At 45.3% G+C, this 19,682-nt stretch overlaps 1 protein-coding gene across 2 annotated transcripts in view; it reads left to right on the top strand.

The window, feature by feature from the left end:
- Positions 1–4,372: 4,372 nt before the first annotated feature.
- Positions 4,373–19,682, top strand: part of PARN (poly(A)-specific ribonuclease) — a 116,389-nt gene continuing 101,079 nt past the window's right edge. For both annotated transcript variants that reach the window (XM_044303387.1, XM_044303386.1), the window contains exons 1-2: positions 4,373–4,477; positions 7,458–7,535. In XM_044303387.1, coding sequence (XP_044159322.1) covers positions 4,459–4,477; positions 7,458–7,535 — 97 coding nt within the window. In that variant the 5' untranslated portion in view covers positions 4,373–4,458. The remainder of the gene's footprint in view (positions 4,478–7,457; positions 7,536–19,682) is intronic.

Below are 19,682 nucleotides of genomic sequence, written 5' to 3'. Positions count from 1 at the left end.
TATATTTAGATAATGTACTAGTCAAACATTCTATCCCGGACACAATCGGTCTACCTGGGGGTTTATGTACATCTTTGTGAATTTTGGGATTTTGATAGAAAATTGCTATTTTTGGATTTTTTATGTCTATATATATGCTTTCATTTTTATTTAGGATGCCTTTCATTTTACCTTTTTGTATCAATTGTTTTAAGTCTTTTTTATATTCCTCTGTGGGGTCTTTTTTAAGGCGTTTGTATGTTTTCTGGTCGCCCAGGATGTTCAGGACTTCTTTCTCATAGTCATCATTGTTTAATATTACAATGCCGCCCCCCTTGTCTGCGGGGCGGATGATTATTTCATTGTTTTGTTGCATATTCCGTATTGCATCTCTTTCTGCCTTGGTTATATTACCCATATAATTTTTTCTGTATTTATTCACATCTTTAGTTTTTCTTATTTCTCTAGTAACTAGATTAGAGAAGGTGTTTATTGGTATTGAATATTCATTCAGTGGGTCAAATCTAGATTTTATTTTCAAGTTTGTATGTGTATATATATTTTCATTAGCATCTTCATTATATCCTTTTATTGTATTATTTTTCTCTTTTTTCTTATAATATCTTTTTAACGCCAATTTTCTCATAAATTTCCTTATTCCCAGGAAAGCTTCAAATTTATTAAAATAGGTGGTGGGGGCAAATTTTAGTCCTTTCGTTAAAATATCATTCTCTGCTTTTGTGAGAGTATGTTTACTCAGATTATATATTTTTTGTCCTAAATTTTCTGTATTGTCATCTTCTTTTATTTGTGTCACTATTGTTTGTTTACTTGTTTTCCTTTTATTGTGTTTGCCACCTCTACATCCTCTTTTTGTATATCTTTTTTGTAAATCCTGAAAAAATCCTGTTGCGTTGACTTTTTTATCAATTTTTTATTATTACTATTACCGTTGTTTTTCCTCATACTCCTTGTTCTACTGTTGTATTCCGTTATTCGTTTTTCCTTCGGTCTCACCACCATCTCCATTTGACTGTTTGTATCCTTTTCTCCCTGATCTATGTTACTTATGTTTTCTAAATTTATATTACTACTATGTCTTTCCTCTCTATTTTCTCCAAATGATTTTCGTTTATTTTCGGATGGCTGCTCTTTATTTATCTCTATATCTATATTTCTATCTTGTCTCTGTTCATGTTCCAATAGCTCAAATCTATTTTCTGTATGTATTGAAAAACTTCCCCTATTCGTATCTTCTATTCCAGAAGTATTTTCTCTATGTTCTTTATTACTCCCTTTTCTTATCTCGGGGGTATAGTGGCTGCTCTCCTCCTCTGCATGCAGTGTAAAGGTAGACGGGAGCTCTTCTATTTCTTCTTCTTCAATACTTTCTATTTCTTTGCTACATTCATCTACCGTTTGGAATGTATTCCCCTGAATTTCCTTATCATCTATCTGATAAGGTATGTAATCTCTATTGAATTTTCTTCTTTTTTTCTCTCTAATTTCATCTTCTCTATTATGGATGCGTCTCTTGATGTTATCTACTAATCCTGCAATATCGGGGTCGTCTTTCCACGGACGTAGGTCTTCAAATAGTTGTTTTATAGTATCATTTGTGTTCATCAATCTTTGTTTTCTTTTCCTGATTATAAATTCTAATGTCTGCCGTGCAAAGTCGTGCAGCATGTGTTTCCACTCTTCCATTATATTATAATCTCCCATGTCTCCTGATAAGGTTTTATCGATTTTCAAACCTCTAGGGATTATATCAGATTCTAAATATTTTTCTAATGATACTATCTCCCATAAATCTCTCATTTCCAGAAGCATCATATTCTCTAGTTGTTTTAAGATATTTTTGACATATAGAAGTTTTTGATTTTTAATTGGTGTCATGTTTCGTCTTGAAACCTCTATTCCAAATAGCAGTTGTACTTTTTGTATGCGTTCTTTTCTATCCCACCCAAAGTCATTTCTGCTCTGATTCTGTAAAACTGTCCGTCAGATCCAATTACATCCGAATAAATTGAGCCTGAATACAAAGTGCCCTAAAACGTCCGGTATGACACGGAGGTCCCCTAGGACTTTCAAGCTCCTTAAGCCACTTGCTTACGCATCGTGCACTATGACCTGACGCTGTGTGACATGAGGACGACAGTGCAGCGTGGGGAGAAGAGGACAAACGAGATGTGACGTGTCCGCGGCGCCCCTACAGGAGAGGTAAGTATTAAACTGGCTCTGGGGATTGATGGCTAGGAGCGGAGATGGCGGCACTGGGAGAGCTGATGCCACAGAGGAGTGATGGCACTGGGGGGAGCTGATGCCACAGAGGAGTGATGGCACTGGGGGGAGCTGATGCCACAGAGGAGTGATGGCACTGGGGGGAGCTGATGGCACAGAGGAGTGATGGCACTGAGGGGAGCTGATGCCACAGAGGAGTGATGGCACTGGGGGGAGCTGATGGCACAGAGGAGTGATGGCACTGAGGGGAGCTGATGCCACAGAGGAGTGATGGCACTTGGGGGAGCTGATGCCACAGAGGAGTGATGGCACTGAGGGGAGCTGATGGCACAGAGGAGTGATGGCACTGGGGGGAGCTGATGGCACAGAGGAGTGATGGCACTGGGGGGAGCTGATGGCTAGGAGCGGAGATGGTGGCACTGGGAGAGCTGATGCCACAGAGGAGTGATGGCACTGGGGGGAGCTGATGCCACAGAGGAGTGATGGCACTGGGGGGAGCTGATGGCACAGAGGAGTGATGGCACTGAGGGGAGCTGATGCCACAGAGGAGTGATGGCACTGGGGGGAGCTGATGGCACAGAGGAGTGATGGCACTGAGGGGAGCTGATGCCACAGAGGAGTGATGGCACTTGGGGGAGCTGATGCCACAGAGGAGTGATGGCACTGAGGGGAGCTGATGGCACAGAGGAGTGATGGCACTGGGGGGAGCTGATGGCACAGAGGAGTGATGGCACTGGGGGGAGCTGACGCCACAGAGGAGTGATGGCACTGAGGGGAGCTGATGGCACAGAGGAGTGATGGCACTGGGGGGAGCCGATGCCACAGAGGAGTGATGGCACTGGGGGGAGCCGATGCCACAGAGGAGTGATGGCACTGAGGGGAGCTGATGGCACGGGGGGAGGGGACTGATGGCACTGGGGGGAGCTGATGGCACAGAGGACTGGCACTGGGGGGAGCAGATAGCGCTGGGTGGAGCTGAAAGCATGGAGGTCTGATGATGGCATGGGGTAGGGGGGCGCTGATGAATTTTTATAAAGGAAAACGTTCTTTTAATGTTTTTTTTCTTATTAGAGTACCCGATTCATCATTGGATTAATCGATAGAATACTTGATTACTAAAATAATCTATAGCTGCAGCCCTAGTGCCGCTTCCTGTTCTGGTCCCAGCAGTCATGTGATCACTGGGAACCAGGTTTCAGTGTGAGCTCCTGGGACTTATCAGGATGGATCAGCGCTGCAGTAAGGATGGATGTACAGCCATTTACAATCTCTCTGGGGTCTGTATTCTACCTGTAACCAAGGCTAATACGTCAACCCCAATTACAGAAGAAATCAGCCTTAATCTGAATACGTTTGTAAATGCATGTAATTAAAAATTTAGCATAGCCACTGAGTTATTCAATGAACTGTATCTGTATAGCGCCACCTGCTGTTTGTTTCTTCCCCCACTTATTTCTTGCTCACTGAGAAGGCAGCACATGCTCAGTTCCGCCCTTCAAATGCCTCCTGAGCTGTGATAGGGAGAGCATGGACACGCCCCCGTAGCAGCAGCAGATAAGACACACCCCTTGAGATGCCAGCTTGATATAAATCTAACAGAGCAATGAATGAGGAGATCTCTGGATCCATGTGAGGTACAGGGCTGGTTCTAGCTTTATTAGAAAGAGATTGTCATGTACTATATGATGTGCCATTTTCATTTTTTACATTAGTCATGGGATAACCCCTTTAAATGTCCCCAGGGTGACCTGATGGGGAGAGGGGGCACAAAGTGTAAAAGACAAAATTAAAAGAGAATAAAGCAGCACGGCTTCTAGTCATACCCTCAGTGATCAATACCCATATATCAAAATGACTGTTACAGAAGGGAACATAATTAAAAAAAAAAATACATTTTAATTGCAGGTTGTGCTATTAACAAAACAAAAAAAGTGAAAAAACAGGCATTTTCCAGGGTATACAAAGTGCACACCGGAGCCTGCACACCGCATCACGGCGTCTAGTCACTAAACCGCTGACTGCTCTGATAGCGGACTGAGACCAGAGAATTTCGTCGCCCCACTCTGATTGGTCGTCCGTTTTAGACCACGCCTTCCGGGTAGGCGCGGTCTGCCTCGGATTCCAAGTGGGTCTGTCTAGGAGCGGGCAGTGCTGAGATCCGGAAGTGTTACCCCGGGGGCGGAGCTTCATGGCCTCCTAGGCTCCCGTCAGTGTGTGCTGGTGCGGTCCTCAAGCATGGAAATCACCTGGCGCAGTGAGTGGAGCACGTGCGTGCGTCGTGTCGCCCCGCAGCGTCCCGTGTGTCTGTGTGCAGGCTGCCGCGGGCGCCCCCGTGTGTCTGTGTGCAGGCTGCCGCGGGCGCCCCCGTGTGTCTGTGGGCAGGCTGCCGCGGGCGCCCCCGTGTGTCTGTGGGCAGGCTGCCGCGGGCGCCCCCGTGTGTCTGTGGGCAGGCTGCCGCGGGCGCCCCTGTGTGTCTGTGGGCAGGCTGCCGCGGGCGCCCCCGTGTGTCTGTGGGCAGGCTGCCGCTGGCGCCCCCGTGTGTCTGGGGCAGGCTGCCGCGGGCGCCCCCGTGTGTCTGTGGGCAGGCTGCCCCGTGTATGGCGTCTGCTTTATGTCTAGTGTAGAGGTTGACAAGCCGTGTGTGACTACGACTCCCAGCATGGACATGCTGAGACTGGTAGCCCATGGGTATAGTATGTCAGTTATATACTAGTTGGTGTGCCCTGTGCCTCTGTATGGGGGTTACATGACATTGGAGGAGTGCCTGGCATGTATCTCTGATCTGTGCCATGTCTCACAATGGGCTGCGGTGGTCAGAGACCTGCTACAAGTATACGTTAGGGCTATGTTCACAAATGTGTTTTTTGCTGGATCTGGCAGAGGATCAGCAAAAACACATCCGGTCAGAATGGATCTGGTTGTATTATCTGTAAAATCATAAAGACGGATCTGGCATTAAAACCATTGGAAGTCAATGGGCGCCCGATCCAGGGGGCTTTTTGTGTTTGAAAAAAATGCATCCGGCACCATTGACTTAGGGTCCATTCACACATCCGTAGTGTATTGTGGATCCGCAATACACCCGGCTGGCATCCCTATAGAACTGCCTATTCTTGTCTGCAATTGCGGACTGGAAGATCGGAGCCGCGTTCCGGAGATGCGGACAGCACACTGTGTGCTGTCCGCATCTCTTCCGGCCCCATAGAGAATGAATGGGTCTGGACCCATTCTGCAACATTGCGGAACGGGAACGGATCCGGAACCCATTGTGTTTCATGCTGGATCCGTCTTGATCAGTACCCCATGATGCATCACAGAAACGCAGCTTGCAGCGGTTTTCTGTCCAGCATGGGAACGCAACCCAACGGAATGGAATGCCTTCTGATGCACTCCGTTCCGGTTCCATTGACGATGACTGGGGACATAACTGAAGAGTTTTCCTCCGGTTTTGAGATCCTCTGCCGGATCTACAAACCCGAAAGGAAAATGCAGATGTGAAAGCAGCAGCCCTAGGGTGGGTTCCCATCACGTTTTCTACATCCAGTTAACGTATACCAAAATACGTATTCCTCAGACTGATCCCATATAGTGATCTTTTCACCATAGAGTTCCATTGTAAAAAATAAAAAGTACACAGAGGACGTCTGCCTAATGGAAACCAGACAGATCCGTTATGCGGACCATAGACTTCTATTATAATTCCGCTATATGTATTCCGTCATAGAATTCCGTTATGGCCCGTAGTAACGGAATCCATCATGGAATTGTAGTAAAACTTGTAAAACACAAGTTCGCTCATCCGTAGTCAATACATCAGTACTTGCCGCAGGTGTTCGTCCTGTGGGATATCGTCAAATTATGACCGGCAGGTGACCCCCAAAGTAATTGAGGAACACTGCACTATCAGATCAGTGGGGGTCCGATTCCTGGCTGTTTGAAGAGGCTATTGGATTCTGGCCACCTTCTAGGCCAGTGATGTCACCTTCTGTCACATTGCCGTAGGCGCAGCTCCATTGGATTGAGATGCAACATCAAGCACAGCCGCTATACAACGTACGGCACCATGCTTGGCCAGCTGTGAGGAGGCTGCGGTGCTCACCTCAAACTGCTGATTGCTGCGGGTGCCAAATTCCCTGCTGCTGCGCTACTTTTTTCCATAGAAAGAAGATGCCTAGGACCATTATGGCGGCTTTTGTCCAATGACCGATTACATGCCTCATGTATGGTGGTCTAAATGTCGTCCGTGTGCTTTCTGGATGTAGAATAGACAGAAAAAGTTGGCACATTAGTCAATGGGTCAATTTACCATCGGCCTGTGCAGGGAAAATCGCAGCATGTGCTACTTTGGTCAGATATTTGCACTGTACGTGACCATTCTGGTCAATGAGTCAACATAAAAAAACAGACCGCACCTGGGCGCCATCCCACTGTGGCCTGCTTAAAATCACCCTTTTATAGTGGATACGTTTAAAGGGGTTGTCCAGTTTCTGCCTGCAATAAAGAAGTGATCATCACAACCCTGGCAGATCCCACGCCGCTGATCTGGTTCTCGTGGCCGGGATCTGTTTACCCGACTACAGTGGTGACTAGTGTTAAGCGAACTTGTGTTTTAAGTTCGGTGTCTAAAGTTTGGGTGATCGAAGAATCGCGTTATTGATTCCGCTACCACGGACCATAACGGAATTTGGAATCCATAATGCGATTCTTCGATAACCCGAACTTTAGACGCCGAACTTAAAACACAAGTTCGCTCAACACTAGTGGTGACGTCACGTTGACCACTTGTGGCCTCAGCAGTGCACTGAAGCGGCCGGTGATTGGCTGCAGCAGTCGTGTGGTGTTGACATGTCACTGCTGCATCCCGGTAAAAAGCCCCGGCCAGGAGAACCAGAGCAGTGAGGCGGGATCTGACAGGTAAGTACTGATCACTTTGTTATTGCAGGTGGGTCCCGTGCTATCCATTTTCCTCCTAAAACCGGACTACCCCTTTAATGAAGCTCATCCGATGAGCCTGGGTATACTCACACGAGGTACATTTATTTCTGCAGCGGACAATGAATTCATCTGAAAGCAGTGCTACAAGCCCCATTCAGATGCATGGAGCGGTTGCATACGTTTCTGTGACAGATCTGCCGTGTGGGAATCTCTCCTTAGTCTGTGTCATTGTGGGGTTTGTTAGCGTTTCCAGTTAATGATTGAGAAGGGCAGTTTCATTCTTTCTTTTTATTTTCCAGATTTTAAGGAACACTTACCGACAGTTTGTCAGGCTATTGCAGAGGCAGACTTCTTGGCTATTGATGGAGAATTTTCAGGTATTTATTTTTATATATTTGAGACATTTTACCAGTTTGGATTCTACTTTGGATACGATGTAACTGTAAAAGTGACCAGTAATTGAGTGGAGCAATGATGCAGAATCATTTCACCCACTGCCTTAGTGTGGGTGCTGATTCATTTTGCGTCTATTCAGATATTGGCTTTATATTGTGTTTTCCCTAATATCGGTGTCTGACTTGGGTGCCTAAGGGCCCACCAGTAAAATTCATTCTGGGGGCCTACTTTACAGCAACATGCAAACATTACCTGCTCACGCGGCAGCAAGACTCTGGATGGTTGATTATGGCGGTCCCTCCATTAACTTTGAGAGGGTAGGTACCAGCGGAAAGAGGATGCTGGTTGGACTGCTTGTGTATCTGGAGGTCTTCTCCGCCACCAAATGCATCTTTACTAATAAACTAGGTAGTTTTTTTTAACGTATATAATTTTTAATTTTTTTTAATATGCTCATAGGCTGGTTGAGATACTGTATGCTGCCTATCTATATGTAGTGCACTTGTGCAGAGGTTGGGAGACTAGGGGCCCACCTTGCTCAGGGGTCTGCCAGGGATTCACCTTTTCCCCTTTGGGCCAGTCCAAGCCTGACTAAACTGATGTTTTGCCTCGATTGTGCAAAAATTGTATTACCCATAGTTCCAAATTGGACGGACAGTTTATAGTCCAGTGCACTTTACTGGTTTTCCACTGCCCTTGTATGTGTCCTCATATCCATGACCTCCCACTTCTACACAGTATAAGGCCTCATGCACACGATCGTAGGCGGCCTGGGACCATATTGCGGCCCACAAACAGCATGTCCGCAATATATGGGCACTGGTTGTGTGCAAACCGTATCACGGATGCGGACACGTTCACATGAACGGGTGTGCAATCCGGAAGATATTGTGCGATGTGGAACGGAGGCATGGATCGAAAGTCCACGGAAGCACTACGGTCGTGTGCATGAGACCTTATACTGTTCTCAGACTGGACAGCCTAAAACCGGTGATGCATCCCATTAAAGGCAATCTGTCACCTGTTCTGCTAGTTAAAACCACGTATTGACAAACTTCCTATTATATATTTTTTATTTTTATTCTATTTCCTGAAAGGGGGGATCTGTGGATGACTCTGTTGTGGAGGGGGGGGGGAGGAGGGGAGATCTGTGGATGACACTATATAGCATCATATGCTATATGTGTCATCCACAAATTCCCCCCCCCCCCCTTCCCCATTACAGTGTCTCTCTCCCCCCCCCCCCAATACACCGGACCCGCCGCTCACAGCAGTATACATATCTAAACAGTAATCCTTAACCTCAAGTAACTTTAACTTTAAAGCAGCGCTATCCTGTTTGTTTACTACTTAAAATCAAGCTCCGGTAACAGGCAGAGTGGGCGGCGGCGTAACGTCACTGCCTGTTACCGGAGCTTGATTGTAAGTAGTAAACAAACAGGATAGCGCTGCTTTAAAGTTTCTGGATGTTAAAGGGATTCTGTCACCAAGTTTTGGGCTATAGAGCTGCGGACATGCACGGCTAGATCGCCGATAGCATGTCCGCAATATACCTGTCCTATAGGGCTGTGTGCTTTTATTTTCTTTAAAAAGGGATTTTAGAGATATGTAAGTTAGTCTTGTAGGTGTCCAAGGGGCTATATGAACCTTCCTGGTGCCCAGCCACGCCCACCTGTGAAGGAGCCCAGCACCGCCTATGTCCTCCGAATCTCCTCCTTTCATCAACGATAGATTGCCGTAATCTCGCGATGCGCAGTGCCAGTATAGTGTTCCTTCCCTGTGCTGGCATCAGCCTCAGGGAAAGAATTGCGCATGCGTGAGCTCGCGCATCAAGATTACGGCAATCTATCATTGATGAAAGGAAGAGATTCGGAGGACATAGGCAGTGCTGGGCTCCTTCACAGGCGGGCGTGGCTGGGCACCAGGAAGGTTCGTATAGCCCCTTGGACACCTACAAGACTAATTTACATTTCTCGTGCATGGCATTGGGGGACACAGCACCATGGGTGTACGTCCAACTACCACTAGGAGGCACTAGACACAAAGTGTTGGCTCCTCCCAGGTGGGCTATACCCTCTCCACAGGCAGGAGGCTATTCAGTTTTAGTCTAGTGTCCGTAGGAGGCAGAAGTCTCCATCTTCCTCCAAGCCAACCCCCCCCTTTTTTTCTTTTCTTGGTGGAGGGGGGGGGGGGGGGGTGTTATATTCTTGTTTCCCCCTCCTTTCTCTTCCCCCTTGGTGTTTTTTTTATTTTTTATTTCCCTCTCCTCCTTGGCCACACAGTCTTCTCCCCGGCCTTTCCCGCTACTTTAGTCCCCGGCTTCTGCCTCATCTTCCATTGCCCGTTCCCGGCTCCCAGGTGCTCCGTTTGCCCTGATCCGCCCATCCCCAGGTGTCGCTGCTCCCCCCCCCCCCCCCTTCCCTACCCTCCTAACCTAGTTTTTGTGGGTCCGGAGGGCCCTCGGTCGGCTGCCATTTGCCCCGCCCCCCTCGCGCCATTTCCGTCCGCCTCATAAATCGAGGCACTGGCTTTTGGGCCTGCTAGGCCGCGATCTTCCCGGGCTTTTCTGACCCCGCCCGGCCCTCGGGAGGGGCTATCGCCTCCATTTCCTGGTCTAACGTGGGTTTTCTGTTGGATGGGGTGGCTAACCCCCCCCCCCCCTTCAACATTGGTGAGTAAAAAGCAAATATATCTGTCTGTTTCCAGCCGCCTTGCTCCTTTTCATAGGTAGAGTACCTACACCTACTCCAGATGCTGAAGCCGTTAGTCCTGGCTGGCTCTATGGTGTTCCATACGGCACTATTTCTCCCTTCGGGGCGAGATATACAGGCCGCCTTCAATTGCCAGTCACTTCCCAGTGACTTCATAGGTAGAGTGCCTACACTATCTCCAGATGCTGTTGCCAATACCCCTGGCGGGCTCTATTGTGTTCCATGCGGCAAAATGTCTCCCTACGGGCGAGATATAGAGGCCACTTTCAATTGCCGTAGAATTGCCTCTGTCTAGTTCTAGTGGGCACCAAGCTGCCACCTTGATCCCTTCATAGGTAGAGTACCTGCACCATCTCCGGATGCTCTAACCGTTACTCCTGTCTGGCTTTATGGTGTATCATGTGGCATTTTCTCTCCCTTACCGGACGAGATATTGAGGCCTCCTCCAATTGCCGTGGCCATTGCACCATACTTATCATAGTGTGCACCAAATGGCCATCTTACTCCCTTCATAGGAAGAGTTCCTGCACAGTTTCTGATGCTGCAGCCGTTACACCTGTCTGGCTCTATGGTGTACTATGCGGACCTGTTTCCATTTAGACATTATTTTTTTTTTATTATTTTTTTTTAGCACAAGTTAGCGGAAATTATTATTATTTTTTTTTTTCTTACAAAGTCCCATATTCCACTAACTTGTGTCAAAAAATAAAATCTCACATGAACTCGCCATACCCCTCACGGAATCCAAATGTGTAACATTTTTTAGACTTTTATATTCCAGACTTCTTCTCACGCTTTAGGGCCCCTAAAATGCCAGGGCAGAATAAATACCCCACATGTGACCCCATTTCGGAAAGAAGACACCCCAAGTTATTCAATGAGGGGCATATTGAGTCCATGAAAGATTTAACTTTTTGTCCCAAGTTAACGGAAAGGGAGACTTTGTGAGAAAAAACAATTTCCGCTAACTTGTGCCAAAAAAAAAAAATCTTCTATGAACTCGCCATGCCCCTCATTGAATACCTTGGGGTGTCTTCTTTCCAAAATGGGGTCACATGTGGGGTATTTATACTGCCCTTGCATTTTAGAGGGGCCCTAAAGCGTGAGAAGAAGTCTGGAATCCAAATGTCAAAAAAATGCCCTCCTAAAAGGAATTTGGCCCCCTTTGCGTATGTAGGCTGAAAAAAAGTGTCACACATGTGGTATCGCTGTACTCGGTCAAATGCCAACTTTGTATAAAAAAATAAAAATAAAAAAAAATAAAAGGGAAAAGTTGTCTTTTGCTGAGATATTTCTCTCACCCATCATGGGTATATGTAAAATGACACCCCAAAACACATCGCCCAACTTCTCCTGAGTACGGCGATGCCACATGTGACACTTTTTTGCAGCGTAGGTGGGCAAAGGGGCCCCCATTCCAAAGAGCACTTTTAGGATTTCACAGGGCATTTTTTATTTTTATTTTTTATTTACACATTTTGATTTCCAACTACTTCGCACGCATTTGGGACCCTAAAATGCCAGGGCAGTATAACTACCCCACAACTGACCCCATTTTGGAAAGAAGACACCCCAAGGTATTTCGTCATCGGCATAGTGAGTTCATGGAAGTTTTTTATTTTTTGTCACAAGTTGGTGGAATATGAGACTTTGTAAGGGAAAAAAAAAATCATCATTTTCCGCTAACTTGTGACAAAAAATAAAAAGTTCTATGAACTCCCTATGCCCATCAGCGAATGCCTTAGGGTGTCTACTTCCCGAAAAGGGGTCATTTGTGGGGTTTTTCTACTGTCTGGGCATTGTAGAACCTCAGGAAACATGACAGGTGCTCAGAAAGTCAGAGCTGCTTCAAAAAGCGGAAATTCACATTTTTGTAACATAGTTTAGAAACAGCTACATGTAGAACAATAAATTTAGAGAAAAATTGATTGATATATATATATATATATATATATATATATATCAATCTATCAATGTATTTTTTTTTTTTAAAGAAAATAAAAGCACACAGCCCTATAGGACAGGTATATTGCGGACATGCTAGCGGCGATCTAGCCGTGCATGTCCGCATCTCTATAGCCCAAAACTTTGTGACAGAATCCCTTTTAAGGATTAGTGTTTAGATATGTATACTACTGTGAGCGGCAGGGCCCGGTGTAAGGCTCCATTCACACGTCCACAATTCTGTTCCGCGTTTTGCAGAACGGAATTGCAGACCCATTCATTTTTATGGGGCCACACTATGTGCTGTCCGGACCTGAAAATGCAGATCTGCACTTCCAGATCCGCAATTCCGTTCCCGAAAAAAATAGAACATGTCCTATTCTTGTCCGCATCCGGACAGGATTAGGCATTTTCTATTATAGTGGCGGCGATGTGTGGTCCGCAAAATGCGGAACGCAAATGGACACCGGCAGTGTTTTGCGAATCCGCAAAACATATACGGATGTGTGAATAGACCCTTAGAGTACAGTGACTGCGCTGCCGGCCTCCAGCTCCTCCTCCCTCCCTGCTGATACATCGCTGCGCTGTGCAGCATTCACCCCATAAGACGCACTGCCATTTCCCCCCCTTTTGGTGGGGAAAAAGGTGCATTTTATGGGGGTAAAAATACGTGTATGGGGGTAAAAATACATGTAGGTGGTGTAGGGTGTTTCATTTTGTAATGGAAACAAATAAAATGTTAAATTTTTGCAGAATTTGGTTATGCCCCGAGTCTCAGGGATGTAAAAGTTAGAGAGAGATCTATGCGCCAAATTTCAGGAAGATTGGATAATATTTAGAGGTTGCACACTTTGATCAGTTTTGTAAAAGTAGGCAAAAAATAAGATTTTTTTTTTTTAAATGTTAATTACTTTTATTGGGAACTAGAATTCACAAACTTAAAGGGAACCTGTCACCGGGATTCTGTGTATAGAGCTGAGGACATGGGTTGCTAGATGGACGCTAGCACATCTGCAATACCCAGTCCCCATAGCCCTGTGTGCTTTTATTGTGTAAAAAAAAACAAAAAAACTATTTGATACATATGCAAATTAACCTGAGAAGTCCTGTACATGAGATGAGTCAGGGACAGAACTCAACTCGGGTTAATTTGCATATGTATCAAATAGTTTCTGGGTATTGCGGATGTGCTAGTGGCCATCCAGCAGCCCATGTCCACAGCTCTATACACAAAATCCCGGTGACAGGTTCCCTTTAAAATAATATTAAAACTAGACGCTAAGATTAATAGGTAGTATAATAGGCAAAACGTGTTTTTTGTTCGTCCCTGACCGATTCGTTAATCTTTATCAGAGCAATTCCTCTTTCTGCGGTACCATTGACCACCTTAAGAGCGTTCACGTGGCTTCTTAGAGAATCACTGCAGTATTCTGTCATGTCGTGGATCCCAAACAATTCAAAGAACGTCGTCTTTGTTTTATTAGTAACAAAATGGCTCAGGTCTTTTCCTTCAAAAACTAGGTTTTTACCCTTTACACCAGGCATCCTCAAACTGCGTCCCTCCAGCTGTTGTAAAACCTACAATTCCCACAATGCCCTGCTGTAGGCTGATACCTGTAGGCTGTTCGGGCATGCTGGGAGTTGTAGTTTTGCAACAGCTGGAGGGCCGCAGTTTGAGGATGCCTGCTCTAAGGCTACTTTCACACTTGCGTTTTTCTTTTCCGGCACCGAGTTCCGTCAAAAGGGCTCAAGGCCAGAAAAAAAACTGATCAGTTTTATCCCCATGCATTCTGAATGGAGAGTAATCCGTTCAGGATACATCAGGATGTCTTCAGTTCAGTCATTTTGACTGTTCAGGCAAAAGATAAAACCGCAGCATGCTACGATTTTTATCTCCGGGCCAAAAAACTGAAGACTTGCCTGAAAAAAAAAAAATGCCGGATCAGTTTTGCCTGATGACGCTGGAAAGACAGATCTGGCATGTCAATGCATTTTTCTGACTGATCAGGTGTTTTTCGGACTGATCAGGATCCTGATCAGTATTGCTAAGGCCATCAGTTGGCATAGGTTTTGCCGGATCAGGCTACTTTCACACTAGCGCTTGATCGGATCCGTTCTGAACGGATCCGATCATATTAATGCAGACGGAGGCTCCGTTCAGTCAAAATTTTCTAAGTGCGCAAGATGCCTGAGCGGATCCGTTTAGACTTTCAATGTAAAGTCAATGGGGGACGGATCCGCTTGAAGATTGAGCCATATGGTGACCTCTTCAAGCGGATCCGTTCCCATTGACTTACATTGTAAGTCTGAACGGATCCGCTCGCCTCCGCACGGCCAGGCGGACAGCTGAACGCTGCAAGCAGCGTTCAGCTGTCCGCCTGTCAGTGCGGAGGCGAGCGGAGCGGAGGCTGAACGCCGCCAGACTGATGCAGTCTGAGCGGATCCGCTCCATTCAGACTGCATCAGGGCTGGACGGAGGCGTTCGGGTCCGCTCCTTCAAACGGAGCTCACGAGCGGACCGACGAACGCTAGTGTGAAAGTAGCCTTACTCTGCCGCAAGTAGCCTAATCGTTTCATTTCCTTTTTCTTTGCTGGTTTGGTTTCAAAATTTTTAGTCCTATTTTCCTTAACAGTCTGAGTAATACATTCATCTAAAAAAAAGTAAATCCTACGTTTGTTTTTTGACAGATACCAAAGGTGTCTTTTTATTTTATTTTTTTTAGCAACTGTGAGAGCACTTTTTTTTACATCTGCATCTGAGTAAGTGCTCAGAAGCTGTAGCGTATCCAAATCATTCTTTGGAGCCCATCAACTTAAAATTGCCTCGTGCAAAAAGTGAACATATGAGGCTGACAAAATGTGCAACCTGTTTCATTCCTTTCAATTCTCGTTGAGGAATATTCAACTGTTTAGTGAAGAGGACAATTTTAAGTGCATATATTGCCTTCCACCTTGCCTGATGCAGAGCCCCTGGGATCCTGAAACTGAAGTTGTTTTTAGACCAACCTCCTAGGTACAGGAGTGAGAGTAGTAATACAAGTGATCAATGTGTGCAACCCCTAAATATTGTCCAATCTTCTGGAAATTTGGTTATATATCTTTTACATCACTGAGACTCGGCGTAAGCAAAGTCATATGAAAATCACATGTTTGGAAAAATGAAACTCCCTAAGGTGGTGTCATGAAAAATGAAAAATATCTTCACTGAAACGTCTTTAACCACTTCCCATCTGGGCCATTTGCCCCCTTCCTGACCAGGCCTAATTTTGCAAAACTGACATATCTCACTTCATGTGGTAATAACTTTGGAACGCCTTTATTTATCCAAGTCATTCAGAGACTGTTTTCTCGTGACACATTGTACTTCATGATGGTCATAAATTTGAGTCAAAATATTTCACCTTTATTTATGAAAACATCCCAAATTTACCCAAAAATTTGAGAAATTCGCAATTTTCTAAATTTCAATTTCTCTGCTTTTAAAACAGAAAGTGATACCTCATAAAATATTTATTATTTAACATTCCCCATATGTCTACTTTATGTTGGCATCATTTTGGAAATGTCATTTTATTTTTTTAGGACGTTAGAAGGCTTAGAAGTTTAGAAGAAATTCTTCAAATTTTTAAGAAAATTGCCAAAACCCACTTTATAAGGACCAGTTCAGGTCTGAAGTCACTTTGTGGGGCCTATATAGTGGATACCCCCATAAATGACCCCATTGTAGAAACTACACCCCTCAAGTTACTCAAAACTGATTTTACAAACTTTGTTAACCCTTTATGCGTTCCACAAGAATTAAAGGAAAATGGAGATCAAATTTTTAAATTTCACTTTTTGGGCAGATTTTCCATTTTAATCCAATGTTTTCTTTAACACATCGATGGTTAACAGCCAAACAAAACTCAATATTTATTACCCAGATTCTGCGGTTTACAGAAACACCCCACATGTGGTCATAAACTGCTGTATGGGCACACGGCAGGGCGCAGAAGAAAAGGAACTCCACATGGTTTTTAGATGCCATGTCCCATTTGAAGCCCCCTGATGCACCCTTACAGTAGAAACTCCCAAGAAGTGACCCATTTTGGAAATTGGGGGATAAGGTGCCAGTTTTATTAGTACTATTTTTGGGTACATATGATTTTTTGATCATTCATTATTACACTTTATGGGACAAGGTGACCAAAAAATTGGTTGTTTTAGCACAGTTTCTATTTATTTATTTATTTTTACAGCGTTCACCTGAGGGGTTCAGTCAAGTGACATTTTTATAGAGCAGATTGTTACGGACGTGGCGATACCTAATATGTATACTTTTTCTCATTTATTAAAGTTTTACACAATAATAGCATTTTTGAAACAAAAAAATTATGTTTTAATGTGTCCATGTTCTGATAGCTATAGTTTTTTTTATTTTTTGAGAGATTTTCTTATGTAGGGGCTCATTTTTTGCGGGATGAGGTGACTGTTTTATTGGTACCATTTTGTGGGACATACGCGTTTTTGATCACTTGGTGTTGCACCTTTTGTGATGCAAGGTGACAAAAATTGCTTGTTTTGACATTTTTTTTTTTTTTTACGGTGTTCATCTGAGGGGTTAGCTCATGTGATATTTTTATAGAGCTGGTTTTTACGGACGCGGCAATACCTAATATGTATACTTTTTTTTTTTTTTTTATTTGTTTCACTTTAACCACTTCAGCCCCGCTAGCTGAAACCCCCTTCATGACCAGAGCACTTTTAACACTTCGGCACTACACTACTTTCACCGTTTATCGCTCGGTCATGCAACTTACCACCCAAATGAATTTTACCTCCTTTTCTTCTCACTAATAGAGCTTTCATTTGGTGGTATTTTATTGCTGCTGACATTTTTACTTTTTTTGTTATTAATCGAAATGTAACGATTTTGCAAAAAAATGAAATTTTTCACTTTCAGCTGTAAAATTTTGCAAAAAAACGACATCCATATATAAATTTTTCGCTAAAAAAAATGGTTTGGGTAAAAGTTATAGCGTTTACAAACTATGGTACAAAAATGTGAATTTCCGCTTTTTGAAGCAGCTCTGACTTTCTGAGCACCTGTCATGTTTCCTGAGGTTCTACAATGCCCAAACAGTAGAAAAACCCCACAAATGACCCCATTTCGGAAAGTAGACACCCTAAGGTATTCGCTGATGGGCATAGTGAGTTCATAGAACTTTTTTATTTTTTGTCACAAGTTAGCGGAAAATGATGATTATTTTTTATTTTAATTTTTTTCTTACAAAGTCTCATATACCACTAACTTGCGACAAAAAATAAAAAATTCTAGGAACTCGCCTTGCCCCTTATGAAATACCTTGGGGTGTCTTCTTTCCAAAATGGGGTCACTTGTGGCGTAGTTATACTGCCCTAGCAATTTAGGGGCCCAAATGTGTAAGAAGTACCTTGCAATCAAAATGTGTAAAAAAATGGCCTGCGAAATCCGAAAGGTGCACTTTGGAATATGTGCCCCTTTGCCCACCTTGGCTGCAAAAAAGTGTCACACATGTGGTATCGCTGTACTCAGGAGAAGTTGGGGAATGTGTTTTGGGGTGTCATTTTACATATACCCATGCTGGGTGAGAGAAATATCTTGGCAAAAGACAACTTTTCCCATTTTTTTTATACAAAGTTAGCATTTGACCAAGATATTTTTCTCACCCAGCTTGGGTATATGTAAAATGACACCCCAAAACACATTGCCCAATTTCTCCTGAGTACGGCGATACCAGATGTGTGACACTTTTTTGCAGCCTAGATGCGTAAAGGTGCCCAAATTCCTTTTAGGACAGCATTTTTAGACATTTGGATCCCAGACTTCTTCTCACACTTTCGGGCCCCTAAAAAGCCAGGGCAGTATAAATACCCCACATGTGACCCCACTTTGGAAAGAAGACACCCCGAGGTATTCAATGAGGGGCCTGGCGAGTTCATAGAATTTTTTTTTTTTTTTTATTTTTTTTTTTTTTCATAAGTTAGGCTACTTTCACACTAGCGTTCGTCGGTCCGCTCGTGAGCTCCGTTTGAAGGAGCTCACGAGCGGACCCGAACGCAGCCGTCCAGCCCTGATGCAGTCTGAATGGAGCGGATCCGCTCAGACTGCATCAGTCTGGCGGTGTTCAGCCTCCGCACGGACAGGCGGACAGCTGAACGCTGCTTGCAGCGTTCGGGTGTCCGCCTGACCGTGCAGAGGCGTGCGGATCCGTGCGGATCCGTCCAGACTTACAATGTAAGTCAATGGGGACGGATCCGTTTGAAGATGCCACAATATGGCTCAATCTTCAGGCGGATCCGTCCCCCATTGACTTTACATTGAAAGTCTGGACGGATCCGTACGAGGCTATTTTCACACTTAGCTGTTATATGCTAAAAATAATGCAGACGGATCCGTTCTGAACGGAGCCTCCGTCTGCATTATTCTGATCGGATCCGTTCAGAACGGATCCGATCGAACGCTAGTGTGAAAGTAGCCTTAGCGGATATTGATTTTTTTTATTTTTTTATTTTTTTTTTCTCACAGTCTCACTTTCCGCTAACTTAGGACAAAAATTTCAATCTTTCATGGACTCAATATGCCCCTCACGGAATACCTTGGGGTGTCTTCTTTCCGAAATGGGGTCACATGTGGGGTATTTATACTGCCCTGGCTTTTTAGGGGCCCTAAAGCGTGAGAAGTCTGGAATATAAATGTCTAAAAATGTTTACGCATTTGGATTCGTGAGGGGTATGGCGAGTTCATGTGAGATTTTATTTTTTGACACAAGTTAGTGGAATATGAGACGTAGTAAGAAAAAACAAAAACAAACAGAAAATTTCCGCTAACTTGGGCCAAAAAAATGTCTGAATGGAGCATGACAGGGGGGGGGGGGTGATCAATGACACGGGGGGGGGGGGGTGATCAATGACACGGGGGGGGGGGGTGATCAATGACACGGGGGGGGGGGGTGATCAATGACACGGGGGGGGGGGGTGATCAATGACACGGGGGGGGGGGGGGTGATCAATGACACGGGGGGGGGGGGTGTGATCAATGACACGGGGGGGGGGGGGTGATCATGACACGGGGGGGGGGGGGTGATCATGACACGGGGGGGGGGGGTGATCAATGACACGGGGGGGGGGGGTGATCAATGACACGGGGGGGGGGGGTGATCATGACACGGGGGGGTGTCAATGACACGGGGGGGGTGATCAATGACACGGGGGGGGGGTGATCAATGACACGGGGGGGGGTTGATCAATGACACGGGGGTGGGGGGTGATCAATGACACGGGGGGGGGGGTGATCAATGACACGGGGGGGGGGGTGATCAATGACACGGGGGGGGGGGGGTGATCAATGACACGGGGGGGGGGGTGATCAATGACACGGGGGGGGGGGGTGATCAATGACACGGGGGGGGGGGGTGATCAATGACACGGGGGGGGGGGTGATCAATGCACACG

The sequence above is a fragment of the Bufo gargarizans genome, chromosome 8 (genome assembly GCF_014858855.1).
Source record: "Bufo gargarizans isolate SCDJY-AF-19 chromosome 8, ASM1485885v1, whole genome shotgun sequence".
NCBI classification, from domain to species: Eukaryota; Metazoa; Chordata; class Amphibia; order Anura; family Bufonidae; genus Bufo; species Bufo gargarizans.
This window is presented reverse-complemented; position numbering and strand designations above follow the sequence as displayed.